At 44.8% G+C, this 16,077-nt stretch overlaps 1 protein-coding gene across 1 annotated transcript in view; it reads right to left on the reverse strand.

Moving 5' to 3' along the window:
* Positions 1–16,077, reverse strand: part of ALDH7A1 (aldehyde dehydrogenase 7 family member A1) — a 137,266-nt gene that overhangs the window by 94,119 nt on the left and 27,070 nt on the right. Inside the window, exons 3-4 of the mRNA XM_063964240.1 lie at positions 15,546–15,611; positions 13,493–13,573 (exon numbers count right to left, since the gene is read on the reverse strand). Coding sequence (XP_063820310.1) covers positions 13,493–13,573; positions 15,546–15,611 — 147 coding nt within the window. The remainder of the gene's footprint in view (positions 1–13,492; positions 13,574–15,545; positions 15,612–16,077) is intronic.

Raw genomic sequence — 16,077 nt, forward strand, 5'->3', positions numbered from 1 at the left:
CTCTTCCCAAGTGGAAGTCTGCAGATGGATATGTGCGTTCCTCGAACCAGGAGACATATCTCCACCAGATATGATGATAGTGTTTTGACGTCACAGGCTTTCTGGCTTGCACCATAGTGGCAATGACCTTTTTGGAAAGCCCTTTGTGAGCTAGGATGTTCCGCTCAACCTCCATGCCATCAAACGAAGTCACCGTAAGTTCGGGTAGACGAACAGTCCTTGATGAAGAAGATCCCTTCTTAGTGGCAGAGACCAAGAGTCTTCTACGGACACATCCAGGAGAGCCGCATACCACGCTCTTCTGGGCCAATCAGGGGCAATCAAGATTGCAAGCATTCCTTGATGCCTGATCCTCTTGAGCACCTTTGGGATCAACGGAATCGGAGGAAATAGGTAGACAAGCTGGTAAGGCCAAGGCGATGTCAGTGCATCCACTGCGCTCGCCTGAGGGTCTCTGGTCCGCGTGCAATAGCAGCAAAGCTTCTTGTTGAGGCGAGACGCCATCATGTCGATCTTTGGGCATCCCCACCGGTCGATGATCTGTTGAAACACCTGAGGGTGGAGTACCCACTCCCCTGGGTGGAGATCGTGGCGACTCAGGAAGTCCGCTTCCCAGTTGTCCATTACCGGAATGAAGATTGCGGACAGTGTTCTTGCATTTCTTTCCGCCCAGAGGAGTATCCTTGACACTTTTCGCATGCAGGCCCTTATTGTCCCTCCTTGTCTATTGCCGACTGAACCTCGATTGCCAGAATCCGGAGCAGAGGGGAGGCCTGAATCAGAGCATTGTAGATAGCCCGAAGTTCCAGGATGTTGATCAGAGGTAGGGCCTCTTGGGCAGACCACCTGCCCTGAAACTGTACCCCCTGGGTGACAGCTCCCCATCCTCTTAGACTCGCATCTGTCGTGAGGAGGACCCAATCCTGAATCCCAAAGTGTCCAGTAAATTGGAAGACTGTAGCCACCACAGGAGACAAATCCTGGCCTGGGGTGACAGCCGAATCATCCAGTGCATCTGGAGATAGGAAAGGGACCATTTGTTCAGGATGTCCAATTGGAAGGGTCTGACATGGAACCTTCCATACTGTATCACCTCGTACGAGGTAACCAACTTTCCCAACAATTTAAGCAAAGATGAATGGACATTCAAGCAGGTTGGAGAACCATGCTAACCATTTACTGGAGCGTTCTCGCTTTGTCCTCTGGGAGGAATGCTCATTCTGCTACAGTATCCAGTAGCATAGCCAGAAAGAGGAGCCGCCGAGACGGGTCCAAGTGGGACTTCTGGAGATTTAGGATCCACACGTGGCGAGACAGAAGTTGTATCGTGCAAACTATATGCAGCAGGAGAAGCTCCGAAGAATTCACTTTTATCAGGATATCGTCCAGGTAAGGGACAACATTGATCCCCTGGACTCTGAGTTGAAACATCATTTCTGCCATCACCTTCGTGAACACCCTCAGAGCAGTAGACAGGCCGAAGGGTAATGTCTGGAACTGGTAGTGATCGTTCAGCAGGGCGAACCTCAGATAAGCCTGATGAGGAGGCCAAATCTGGATATGGAGGTAGGCGTCCTTGATATCCAGGGATACCAGGAATTCCTGTGGTTCCAGGCCTGCGATCACCGCTCTTAAAGATTCCATCTTGAATTTGAAAACCTTCAGGCAAGGATTCATGGACTTCAGATTCAAAATGGGTCTCACAGACCCGTCTGGGAGTAGTAACCTTGTCCCTGTTGATGCAGGGGCACTGGAACAATGACCCGGGACTGGACCAACTTTGTGATGGCCAGTAGCAGCATAACACGCATATTTTCCAAAGTTGGTAAGCTTGATTTGAGAAATCCTTGGGGAGGAGCACCGTCGAACTCCAGTTTGTAACCCTGAGAGATGAGGTCTCTTACCCAGACATCCTGGCAGGAACCTTCCCAGATGTGGCTCAAGTGATGTAACCGAGCTCCCACCACAAGATACTCTCAGGGTGGGCAGGCACAGTCATGCTGAAGCTTTTGTGGAAGCTGAACTGGTGCTCTGTTCCTGAGAGATGGCAACGGTTGGTTTTTTTAGGCTTACCTCTGGTGCCTCTAGCTGCGTTGGAGGTACCTCTGGTCCTAGATAGAAATCTGGTGGACCGAAAGGACTGAGTAGACGGTCCTGGGTAGGTACGTCTAGCAGGGGCAGCCCCAGAGGGAAGAAACATGGCTTTTCCAGCAGTAGCCTTGGAAATCCATGCGTCCAATTCACCTGTAAAGGGAAGAAATTCCACATTGCGCTTGGAGTCAGCGTCTGCAATCCACTGACGCAACCATATGGCTCTGCGTGCAGATACAGCCATAGCAGTGGTCCTAGCATTAATATTGCCAATCTCTTTTAGGGAGTCACAGAGGACTCTAGCCGTGTCCCGACTGTGTTTGAGGAAAGTAACTGTAGTAACCAGGGTCATATCACCCGAGAGACCCTCCTGAATTTGAGTAGCCCAGGAATGAATTGCATGCGTCATCCAGCAACCTGCAATGACTGGTCTTTGAAATACACCCGCAGCAGTGTAGATAGATTTCAGCGTGGCCTCAATTTTCCTATCCCCCCGGGTTCTTTTTTTTTTTATCAAACTGATTTTTATTGAGGTTTTCCAATTATATGAAACAGTCGTTTGACAATAAAACATCAACATCTTAAGCATAATGTGACAATCCCTAGAACAAAAGGATCGCTTGAAAAAATGGAATATTACAAGAATATCAAGTCAAACGACAATATGCAGTATGAGAATATGGAAATACAGTTAGGGGTGTGGGGGGGGGGGGGGGGGGGGGAGGATGAAAGGTCAGGGGGGGGGGGGGGGGGGGCTGTCCGCCCATTTAAGACAGTAACACCATATTAGGGTAGGGTCATGCATAAATAACCATACATCATTTAGCCTAGATCTTAATCAAGTTATTGTAGCTGAGCTGGTATAATATTATATTGTTAATTAAGGTGATAGGTTGGGAATGTATAGTATACAGAGAGAGACAGAAATCTATCAGATTGGTGAGAAAATAAAGAGGGAAATAGGAAAAGGAGAAGAAGAAGGCCAGGTTATCTGGACATTTTCCACTGAGAGTTTTCAAAAGCTGCATTTATTGTGGACTGGGTGGTCTGGTCTAAAGTATCCATATAAGGGCCCCATTTTTTGTTAAACCCGGCAAGGCCTGAGGGGCCTGTAAGGAGAGTGGACCTTCGGTCGAAATACAGATATTGTAACATAGTTTTCAGAACTTCGGCTAAGGAGGGGGTCGATCTGACAACCCAGTGCTTTAGAATTGCTTTTTTGGCTATGGTGAATAGCATGGTCAGCATAGGGAAAAGTAGGCTAATCTCTTTCCTCGATCTCCATATAGAGAAATTTATGCAGAGACAAGCCAGCGGATCGGGTCTTAAGGTCGTGTGGAAATTAGTGTTTATGAACATAAATATTTTATTCCAGAAGCGTTGGATCCTAGTACAGCTCCAGAGGCAGTGGTAGAAAGAGGCTCTAGCTCCTTTGCATTTAGGGCATCTATTGGGGATTGCAGGATCGGTGGGTATCTGTTCATAAGGAGGCAGGTATGCTTTGTGGATGGATTTTATGTGAACCTCTTGTAAGTACGCAGAGCTAAGAATTGACATGGTCCGTTGGTGGTGGTCTACAAGGAGGTCATAGGAGGTCATACTTGGAATGTCTGTTTGCCAGGAGGTAACCAGTCTGGGAATATATGACATGGAAGGGATATTAACAATGAGTGAGTAAATTTGCTTTAGTTTATAGGGATGGGATTCCCAGTGCTTTAGAATCTTTGCTAGTGGGGAAGGGGGAGATGAGAGGGTAGAGTCTAGGCGTAGTGAATGCAGATAATGTCTCACTTGTAGGTACATATAGAAATGGGAGGACGGAATAGAGTACCTGTCTCTCAGTGTTGCAAATTGAGCAATATGACCACCCGGGTCAAAGACCTGTGAAGCGGAGCACAGCCCCCTCTCCCGCCATCGAACAAAAAGAGCATTGTTAAGGGAAGGAGGAAAGGAAGGATTTCCCCAAAGGGATATATAAGAGGAGACAGTGTGATCAGCTTTGAGTTTCTTATGTATTTTCACCCAGCTTAAATACGTGTCTCGGAATAGAGGGTGTTGCAGGATTGTTGAGGGTATGTCGGCTTTTTTGGTGTGTAGGAGGGCGCATGGCGAGTACGGTTGGAAGGCGTCAGTATCTAGGGCCAAGTCAGTATATGTGCTTTTTCCCAACAGCCAGTCAGCTGCATATCTGAGAAAAATTGTAAGAGAGTAAGAAAGAAAGTCTGGGACCCCCAGTCCACCCATTGATTTGTCCATTATTAGTTTTGCAAAGGCCACTTTTGGTTTCTTCCCATTCCATATAAATCGGGTCATAGCTTTGCGTAATATTTCGCCATCCGTTTCTCTAAGGCTAAATGGGAGAGATTGCATAATATACAAAATTTTTGGAAATATTACAGATTTAAGGACTGCAATCCTCCCTAGCAATGAGAGCGGTAAGGTAGCCCAGCCTTCTAGTTTAGAAAGCACGGCTTTAATGGCCGGTGTGTAGTTTATCTCGTAGATCCGTGAGATATCTCGTGTGATATTTACCCCTAGATATTTGAAATGTGACTGGGTGATCGTGAAGGGCGATGCTTCGGTGAGAGAGGCTAGTGTGGCAGGGGAAACGTGTATAGGAAGTAATTCTGATTTTGTGACATTGATTTTATAGCCCGCCGTTTCACCAAAGTCTGAAATCAAACGCAGGATTTCCGGGACTGATGTGAGAGGGTTCGAGACAAATAATAACATGTCGTCGGCGAACAAGGCGACTTTAAGCTCGTTATTGCCGACAGAGATGCCATTAAAGGAAGGGGAGAGCCTAAGAGCTAATGCTAGAGGTTCAAGAGCAATGGCAAAGAGGAGTGGGGAGAGAGGACATCCTTGCCTAGTGCCTTTTTCTATATAAAAGGGGTTGGAAAGGAAACCGTTACAGGAAATTTGAGTGGCCGGGGATGTATACAGTGTACGAATAGCTTCAATGAACGCATCTGGGATCTTAAATCGTGCTAGGGTTGCGTAGAGGTGTGGCCATTCGACAAGGTCGAAGGCCTTTTCTGCGTCCAAGGATATGATGGCGTGTCCTGCAGTGGACACGTCACCATGACAGGCATGTAGGGCTGCTATTACCCTTCTCACATTGACCACTGAGTGTCTGCCTGCGATAAAGCCTGTCTGATCGGGGTGAACGATGTGGGGGAGTATAGGTTTCAGACGGTCGGCCAATATCTTGGCGAACAACTTGTAATCTAGGTTTAGCAAAGATATTGGTCGATATGAGCCTGGATGGGATAGATCTCTGCCTGGTTTAGGGAGCAATTTGAGGAGTGCCGAATTAAAGTGCGGTGGGGGAGTCTTAGCTGATAATAATGAGTTGAAAATGTCTACCAGAATGAAGTCGACTTTGAGTGAGAGGAGTTTGTAGAACTCTCCACTGTAGCCGTCAGGACCAGGGGCCTTATTGGGTTTTAATTGTTTGATCGCTGATCGGACTTCAGTGATGGTGATCGGGGATAGAAGTTGAGCTGTCATATCATCTGTAATAGCAGGGTAAGGTAATGCTTCCCAAAAGGATGGGGGGTTGAGCGAGTTAGCTATGGGAGTGGGGGGAGGATGTGACGGTTGAGAGCAAGCTGTCAGGGGGTGTGAAGCAGGCGAAGGTGGTTGTGGGGTGTTTGTGAGGGTGGATGAATATAGTTGGGAAAAGTAAGACTGCATAATGTGTGCAATCTGCTTATTTGTGGAAGTCAGTGTGCCTTGCTGCGTGCGGAGAGGGTGAACCACTGCAGGTGAAAATGAGCCACGTAGTAGGTTAGAGAGTAAGCGGCCAGACTTGTTCCCAAATTTGTGGAACTTGTAGTGGACAGAAAAAAGGTATTTATTTCCCATTTCGGAAATGTGTTCATCAAAGTGGGTTTTAGTAAGTAGATATGCTTGTTTAGTAGCTGGTGAAGGAGCTCGTTTGTATGTCTGATATGCTGAGGTGAGAGCGTTCTGGAGTTCCAAATACTGCTTTGAGAAATTCTTATTGGAGGCTGCGGTAAAGGACATAATCGCCCCTCTGAGTACTGCTTTCGCTGCCATCCAGAACAGAAAGGGATTCGTCTGGAGGTGTTCAGAATTGGTAGTGTAATAGTCGTCCCAAGCAGCCTCCAAGAAGGACTTGAAAGTATCAGAATGGCAGAGTCTAGTTGGGAATTTCCATAGCCTAGTCGTGTCTTTATCGTCTGGGAAGTGGATAGTCAATGATATCATAGCATGGTCTGACAGTGAGATGGGGGCAATAGAGCAGTCTGTGACCTGAGGAAAAAGAGCGTGAGAGATGAAGAAGTAGTCGATGCGAGAGAGAGAGCCGTGCGCCGCTGAGAGACAAGTGTACTCCCTTTCTGTTGGGTATAGGGCTCTCCATAGGTCAATAACCTGTAGGGTGGAGGTCAGAAGGGGGATGCCTACCTTTGGGAGTGGAGGGGGGGTCCCTCGGGTGTTTGATCTGTCTAATAGGGAGGAAGAGATTAGATTAAAATCTCCACCAATAATCAAATTGTCTCCCATAAAGGGGGTCAGGAGGGCAATCAAACTCTGGAAGTATGACTTAGAGTAGGGAGGGGGAATATATACATTAGCCAGCGTGAGCCTCTTGCCCAGGATATCTACCGTGACCACCACATATCTACCTGTATCATCAGTAACAATGCGGTGTACCTCATGAGCCAGATTGCGTTTTACCAGGATGACCACTCCTCTTGCCTTGGATCCGTAGGAAGAGGACGCCAATACAGACCAACCCAGCATTCCTAGTTTCGCAGATTCAGAGGGAGTCAGGTGAGTTTCCTGGAGGAATGCCACGTCCACGCCAGATTTCTGTAAGAAAATCAGAATTTTCCTGCGTTTCGCTGGAGAGTTAATTCCCCCAACGTTCCAGGTTGCGTAGCGTAGACTAGGCATCCCTGCAGGAAACCGGGAGAAAAAGAAACAACATCTTAAACCCTGAGAAGACAAAAGGGGGAACTTTTAGTATAACAATGTCAGAGGGTGTCATACATTCTGGCCAGTTTGTATAGGGTAGGACAGCGCCCTCATGAGATGAGGTGGGGTACCAGACAGTGAGGGAGGGGAGGGGGGTACGGGAGGGGAGATAGGGAATATGAATGAAAAGAGGCAAACAAACGCTAGCATTTGTTGCCAGACTTCCAATCAATAGCACATAGAGTAATATGTCAAAAAGAACACTCATCCAGCACGGAGGGGGCGTGTCCGTCCCCGCACCTCAAAGTGCTACAAGATACTAACGTGAAACTGTTTAACTGGGGCCCGTAGGTCCCCACAGCGAGTTACACCTAAGAACATTGAGATAACATGTTATATAGAGAATATGAGAATATGAGCCACTAAGTATGGAAAAAAAAGACATAATGGTATAAATTCTGAGCTCAGTGTACAGACATGAAGTCATGTAAAGCAGAAAGAACTAAAATGAGGCAATTTTGAACAAGTAGCATAGTTCTTCATTTAGCTGGATCAGAGATGTCTGCATCCTTGGCCTGGGACAGCTCCTGGAGGTAAGCCAAAGCGTCAGGCGGGGTGGAGAAGTCCTTGAAAGAAGACCCATCATAGATGCGAAGCCTGGCAGGATATAACAGGCCAAATTTGCGCCCTTCAGCGACTAATTGGGAGCAAACAGGTGAAAAGGATTTCCTGGCCCGTGATAGTTCAGCGGAGTAGTCTTGAAAGATATGAAGCTTATGACCTTCCCATGCTAGGGATTTAGCTTTGCGCGAGGCTGACCAAATCTCCATTTTGTGTAGATAATTTAAGCAGCGAAACAGGGTAACTCGGGGTCTCGGCCTGTTAGGGGTCGGAGTCGGGCCCACCCTATGAACCCTCTCTATTACCATGTCTTGGCAAACCGCCTCTATGCCTAAAAGCGAGGGTAGAGTGTTGCGGACAAAATGGGCCAAAGCGGGCCCCTTGATTGATTCAGGGAGGCCGACCAGCCTAATATTATTCCGACGCGATCTGTTTTCAATATCGTCTATCTTGTTCCACAGTTGGTAAGAGTCATTAGTGAGACGTTTCACGGTGTGCTGCAAGTCTCCTATATCATGGGAGGCCACGCTGATTTGTTGCTCTGCGCTGGAAACCCTGTGGGTTAAGTGTTGTAGCTGGCTAGTAATATCAGCCACTGCTTTGGTTAGGAGTGGGGTCATAGTAGCTGTAATGGCTGCCACCACCTCTGAGTAGGTCACAGGGGCATCGCAGCCCGCACTTACGTGTCCCCCAGGTCCTTCGGCCGCGGTTTTCTTGTGCAGGGGAGGTGCACTCTCTGCTGCCGAATCTGCCTGCATGGTCCCTGCGGCCCGCCGCTTCTCCTGGCGTGGAGGCTGCGGCTGCTGCTGGTCCGTTTGGGGTTGCGGCGTCGGCGAGGTTAGGAAGCGGTCCATATTGACTGCAGAGGTGTAGGGTCACTGTGGGAGGACTCCGGGCGCCAAACGAGGCTTGGAAAGCCTAGTAAAATGTATTTTTTGAGGAGCGGGGGACGGAGCTCAAAACGGAGCTCAGGTCTCCATGAAGCCGGAACCGGAAGTCCCCCCCGGGTTCTTTACCGTAAAGGATCCTGGGGCAGGGAGTACCGCCTTCTTGCAAAGGCGAGAGACAGAGACATCTGCAGCTGGAGATTCTTCCCAGAACATTCTGCCTTCAGGGGCAAAGGGGAAGGTATGCAAAAATCGTTTTGACACCTGATATTTTTTATCAGGAGTTTTCCAGGCTAATTTAAACAAATCATCTAATTCCTTGAAATCAGGAAAAGTGACTGTCAGTTTGTCTTGTGGGAGTAAAAATGACTGCTGATTTTCAGCGTCCTCCAGGGAGAGCTTTAGCACATCCCCTATAGCCAAAATGAGGGGTTCAATACCCTGTGCAGGGGTGGAGTCCCCACTTATGGGGTCCACATCATCCTGTATATCATCATCAGTATCTGAAAGGAGTGCAGGTAAAGCACGTTTACGTGCACCTGTAGTAGACAGTGGGGGATGGGGGGCATCAGCCCTGGCAGCTAGACTTGCTACTGCTTGTTGCAGTTCTTGTGTTTTATTGGCAGTAGCAGTTAACTGAGAGGATATTTCAGACATCATATTTTTTATGTCAGTCAGGAGGGATCGTGACTCTCCCCCCACATTGTCAGCATTTTGTGATGACTGACTACACTGCTCACATGATAAGGAGCCAGATGAGGGAGGGGAGAATCTGGCATTACATACACTGCATCATTTTTGTTTCACCATTATGGAGTAACACACAATAACACATACAACACAGAGTTACAAACAAGCCTGCCCTATTGAATGTGAGAGGAGACAAATAGTAAGAGAGGACACCAGCACACCACTGCTGCAGAGCCCCAGTTAGGCTGTCAGCGTTTTTATATAGATATATCAGTTAAACTGTTTCTAACTAGGATTCCCCTAAGGAATATTGGTGGTCATTCCGAGTTGATCGCTAGCTGCTTTCGTTCGCAGCGCACCGATCAGGCAAAAAAAAAAAATCGTCACTTCTGCGCATGCGTATGGTGCGCAATGTGCACGCGCGACCTACTTTCACAAAAGCCGTTGCAGCTTCACACAAGGTCTAGCGACGCTTTTCAATCGCACTGCTGGCCGCAGAGTGATTGACAGGAAGTGGGTGTTTCTGGGTGTCAACTGACCGTTTTCAGGGAGTGTGCAGAAAAACGCAGGCGTGCCAGATAAAAACGCAGGCGTGGCTGGGGAAACGGAGGCGTGATTGGCCGAACGCAGGGCGTGTTTGTGACGTCAAAACAGGAACTAAATAGTCTGCAGTGATCGCAAGCTAGGAGTAGGTCTGGAGCTACTCTGAAGCTGCACAAAATTATTTTGTAGCCGCTCTGCGATCCTTTCGTTCGCACTTCTGCTAAGCTAAGATACACTCCCAGAGGGCGGTGGCTTAACGTTTGCACAGCTGCTAAAAGCAGCTAGTGAGCGAACAACTCGGAATGAGGGCCATTGTGCACAAATAGCGGTTCTCCCCTACTCAAACACCCTGTACCAGTGATCCAGTGTGTGACAGACCGGAAGAGCTGTGTGAGGCTGCTGCTGCTTATGCAGAGGATGGCACCAAAATGCCGCTGAGCCCACTCCGATATAGCTCCTTCCCCCATAATGGCACCGGTGCTACTGTTACATATTTATATTGGCTATGTCTCCTAAATGCGCTGTAGTGTCACATAAAATGTAAAGTACAGCTAATGTCAGCCAGTGTCACGCAGGGGCTACAGCGGGTCCCCTCCAGGATCACCTTCAGGCAGTGTTAGTGGTGTGCGGCATGCTGTGACTGCGACAGCTAAGGCGCAGTGCTCCGCTGAACAAACAGCCCCTCAGGACGGTGGTCCTGCAGTGGGGAAGCGGCTCTGCACCTCACGAGGCCGGTGACTGTCTCCCCTCTAACTCACACGGCACAGGTATGCTGTTGCCCAAACAGCATACCGAAAATAATAAAGTTTTAAAATAAATTGAAGAAGTCTCTCTGGAGCTCCAGTGTGTGCATCCTCTCCTGAGGGCACTTTTTTGTAAACTGCCTGTGGGAGGGGCCATAGAGGGGAGAAGCTAGCACACCCAGTGGAAGAAATTTAAAGTGCACTAGCTCCTTTGGACCCCCGTCTATAACCCATCGTACTAATATCCCTTATGGATGCTAGAGAAACATGGATATTTAAAAAGTACATCAATCACCTGTATAGAGCTGCTTATCTCAACAATGTCTTCAGATTACAAAAATGTGTATATGCTTGGGGAATTAGGAGAACTATAAATTGCTTGTAATAAATATTAGCAATGTGGCCACATCCATAAATGGTCAGACTATCCTGGCGCGGCAGTGAGGGCGTCCTATAGAATGCGGTTCACTGCTCGCTCTGTTAACAAGTAAATTAAAATAAATAAAAAAAATAAATAAATTAAAAAAAAAATTATATATATATATTATATATATATATATATATATATATATATATATATATATATATATATATATATATATATATATATAGTGGCTGTGGGTGGCCCGGCACTCCTGGACGCCTGTGTGGTAACTGCTGCGGTGCCCTCCGGGTGACTCCGGGTCACTGATATGTAGCGTAGATAAGCGGCGGCACTCAGACAGACTCCTCAATATGCAAAAATCAGGTCATTTATTGAGACCGTCAAACCGACATGTTTCGGGGCAGAACCCCGTCCTCAGGGTCAAACAGCAGGGTTCTGCCCCGAAACATGTCGGTTTCACGGTCTCAATAAATGACCTGATTTTTGCATATTGAGGAGTCTGTCTGAGTGCCGCCGCTTATCTACGCTATATATATATATATATATATATATATAACATGGGACCACTTAAAAACAGCCCCCCTCAAAACAGTGGCCACTCCTACCGGCACCAAACTAAGAACTGGCTAGATGTGGCCTGTGGACGGGGTTTAGGGCTGAGGGAGCCCTGGGTTGCTAGGTAATTAAAATTAACCGTTTTGTGTGCAAGTTTTCCTCTCCAAGCTATACCCATCGTCTTCCCTCTGCTCCATAATGGAGGAAGAAGAAATTAATGTTAATATATTTATTTTAGGTTCAGTTTTAGATTTTTTTTTTTTTTTTTTTAAAAGGAACCACTTTGCACTGCAACACCTACATGCAATGTGGTGAAAACTGAAAGCACATACTTAAGATATTGCATAACGATCTAAAAGGCAAACACATCAGTTATCCATCTAGTCCACACTACAGTATGTTTTCCACAGACACACACACACACACACACACACACACTTGTTTACCAATAGAGTGAAAGGACATGTTCAGGCAACAGCTAGATATTTGCATCAATGCTTCATTTCATTGACTGTCTTGCACTAGATCAATCCAAACTATCTGTTGATTGCTTACGATTGTACAATACAATTGTTTGCGGCTGTGGCCTAGCAGTGAGGTACAGACACAGGGTCATACATAGTGGGGTATGAAATCAGGGCAATTCCAAAGTAACGGATGTAACTCTCAGATACAATGTCTGTGATAAACTTCTGTATTGCTTAAAATTTTAAATGCACATAAAGAAGCAAATTTTACCACAATTGTATCTACCACTGGTGAATAAAAATATGAAGTGTGAACAAGCCTCACCATTGTTGTCGCACTGTAAATAAATACACTGTTTAAATGTAACGGATGTAACCGGGATAGGACATGGTAATTTCTGACATAAAATACATGTCTGATTTCTCTGAAACTACAACAGATATTTATTCCATACTTTTTTTTACAATAAAGCATAAACTACACAAATTGTTTTAGTACAATTTTCAGGAAAGTCATTCTTTTTACCTTGACAATATTTAATGGAATGTATGTGTCACGGACGTAACCATCAAATACATTAATCAGATAATGTTTTCAGATGGGTACCATATCGAATCATCTATGTTTTAACTCTTTCACTTACATAAAACCACATGAAACACTGATTATCAACATCTAATTTCTGACAGTACATGTCCTCAACTTTTGTTATAAACTACAATAATCCAAGTTTCTTTCCTTTGTTTTCATAAAACAGCAATAGATAATCAGAGGTCACAATCAGTGTCTGCCTGATGCCTGGTAGTCATTACTTAAATAAGACAAAATGGCAGCATGTCATGTGACACACTGTTACCAACCCATTTTAAACTACTATAGACTATGACTGATGCACTGGGAAATGAATTTTTTGAATATTCCAACTTTTTTTTTCATGACCCATATCCATTTTTGGTTGGAATTGCCCATCACTGTTTAGACAGGTCTGGAAAATATCTAATACATGACAGACAGGAAAAGGGGTAGCAGACAACACCCTAACCTTGCTCGTAGTCTGCAGAGAGGTAACAAAGATTTGTCCAGTAAACACAGTACCCTGGGCTAGTCACAAATAATCCAAGAGCATGTTAAATTAGAGTTGCAGTCAACATGTTTTCAGGATGCCCATAATCATGGACAGAAGAGCCTATATGACTGGGTCAGTAATGATCACATCAGTCCTCATGGCTGGAAATTCTCAAATCATGACTGGATGGTGGTACTAAAGGCAAGTAGTTAAACAGACAACTTGTTTTAGCCAGCTGATGTACAATGTTAGGTGACAAAACCATAACTGAAACAGTTGTATTATTACATGACTATCAGGGACTTCCGGCAATCGCTTCCTGAATGACAATAATAATACAATTTAATTGTATTTATTGGCAAGCAATTGGATTAAGACCAGGCATATAATGAGCACTACTACACCGCTCTGTGTGTCATTCATACTGTGGTGTTTTATCCATACTGTTGTGTTTGTGTCATTCATACTGTTGTGTTTGTAGACTAGTTTACTTTACCAGGTGTCCTAAAAGCTTGATCTTTTTTCTAAGAGCATCACCGATTTGTCGCACAATCTCCCCACGTTTAGGAGCAGGAATCTTTAAAAAAAAAAAAACCCAACAGTCATCAGATTATTTGTAATCAGGTAATTACTTTGGAAACTGTTCAGAATGAAAAATTATAGAGAAGTCATGTAAACGATTCTGTTACTTAGACAAATTTCACTAACACAATGATACAAGTTATAGATTTAATACAAAACTAGTAAGTATTCTCTACAAAAAAAAAATGTAATATATACATACTAAGAAAAAGTTTATTAGAACACTTAGGAACACATCTGTAATATTAGGAATTCTGGAATCCCTATGAATATTTGGGATGTTAGAAGTTATCTTGTATTAAAAGGAGTGGATGTACAGCATTGTGCTTTTATATAGTAACAAGACAACGCTGTGACATCTAATATCCATATCATTTACAGCAGAGAGTGGAGTAGGGCACATATGCATTTTTGTAAAATATATTACGCAAGGAAAGTCCTCACTATGGTGGTGATGCAGCCTTGTCCACATTTCCTTCTCAAACCGGAGGTGTAATTCACAACTTGTTTTGTTTTCAATACAGGTTGAGTATCCCATATCCAAATATTCCGAAATACGGAATATTCCGAAATACGGACTTTTTTGAGTGAGAGTGAGATAGTGAAACCTTTGTTTTTTGATGGCTCAATGTACACAAACTTTGTTTAATACACAAAGTTATTAAAAATATTGTATTGAATGACCTTCAGGCTGTGTGTATAAGGTGTATATATGAAATATAAATGAATTGTGTGAATGTAGACACACTTTGTTTAATGCACAAAGTTATAAAAAATATTGGCTAAAATTACCTTCAGGCTGTGTGTATAAGGTGTATATGTAACATAAATGCATTCTGTGCTTAGATTTAGGTCCCATCACCATGATATCTCATTATGGTATGCAATTATTCCAAAATACGGAAAAATCCCATATCCAAAATACCTCTGGTCCCAAGCATTTTGGATAAGGGAGACTCAACCTGTATATGCATCCATAATTAGTGACTTCAGATAAAGAAAAAGTTCCCTATCATGTCCAAGAAGAAAAGCCCACACAAAAGCATAATATATGCCAAAACCACAATAAAAGCAGCAAAGGTCGCATTCACATTCAGATACAGCTAACCAAAAGCAGTTTACTAGGGCTGGTGACCAATACCCCCATAAATACTGATTACACCTGCCCAGTTGTGTCCTGATTCTCATTTTGTCACCACATCCGTACTGTCCTCTGTCTACAGGAGAGCCCCCTTTCCCATCATGCCTCTCCAGGCAATGGCTGGTGCAAGTACCGGAATCATGCACAGGCACATATGTGAGTGCACACTTTTCTGAGTATGGGAAGAGTGATTTCACGCAGGATATGCTAAAGAAACTGTCAAATTGCTCATCATAAGCCAAGCCCTCGGTGAGAACTCACGGATTGTTACTATTTATCATGTCAATCAATTCACTACACAACAGCTGAGCAGGAGTGAATTTCTGCTATGAATGTCCTTTGAAACAAGGCTACAATTTATGAACCTTTTTCCAAAAGACCATTCACCGTCCAATAATCAACTGTGTGACTAGCCGGAAGACCAATCCTGGCTGCCACGGTTCTCCTCAGTAGTGTATGTTTCCTTCATTGACTGTGTATTCCCTCATGGAACATTCCAGAATTATTAATGGAATCACAGGTGCATAAGGTGCTTCTCACTTCTGTCACAGGAAAAAACCTATAGACTTTATTATTTAAAAAGTACATTATCAAGAGTCAGGTCCCCAGAGGTGACAAGTCAAACATCAGTGGCCCAATGAGTGGAAGTACGTGCTATTCACCAAGCATGTGAGAATAGTTTTATGTAATTACCCTGGTAGCCCAGGCGTTTGATTTGTGTACTCTCTTCTCAGATCCCGCTACACGGTCACGAGTTATAGGATAGCAAAAAATATTGGAGGCTGTGGCACTCCTTTTCCATGTGCTATGATTAAATTATACTTACATCTGCCCATATTTGCCAGGCTTTTTTTGCCTTGGTAACCGTTTCATTGTACTCATCAAGTGTGGCCTAAGAAAAACAGAAAATACAACTGAAATAGATCACAATAGCCAAGAACAGAACTAAAGAATGTATGGCAAGTGTTCCTCGTCTAATCCTTATCATATCTAAGTGCAGAATCATTGTTTTTCATAGTCCCCACTCATAGGGGGTAATTCAGAGTTGATCGCAGCAGCAAATTTGTTAGCAGTTGGGCACATGTGCACTGCAGGTGGGGCAGATATAACATGTGCAGAGAGAGTTAGATTTGGGTGGGTTATTTTGTTTCTGTGCAGGGTAAATACTGGCTGCTTTATTTTTACACTGCAATTTAGATTTCAGTTTGAACACACCCCACCCAAATCTAACTCTCTATGCACAGGTTATATCTGCCACCTACAAGGGGAGTGTATTTTCACTGTGCGATCGCATGTATAGCTGAGCTGCAAAAATCAACTTTGTGCAGTCTGTGCACAACCAAGGACTTACTCCTCAA

This window comes from Pseudophryne corroboree, chromosome 1 (genome assembly GCF_028390025.1).
Source record: "Pseudophryne corroboree isolate aPseCor3 chromosome 1, aPseCor3.hap2, whole genome shotgun sequence".
Classification (NCBI taxonomy): Eukaryota; Metazoa; Chordata; class Amphibia; order Anura; family Myobatrachidae; genus Pseudophryne; species Pseudophryne corroboree.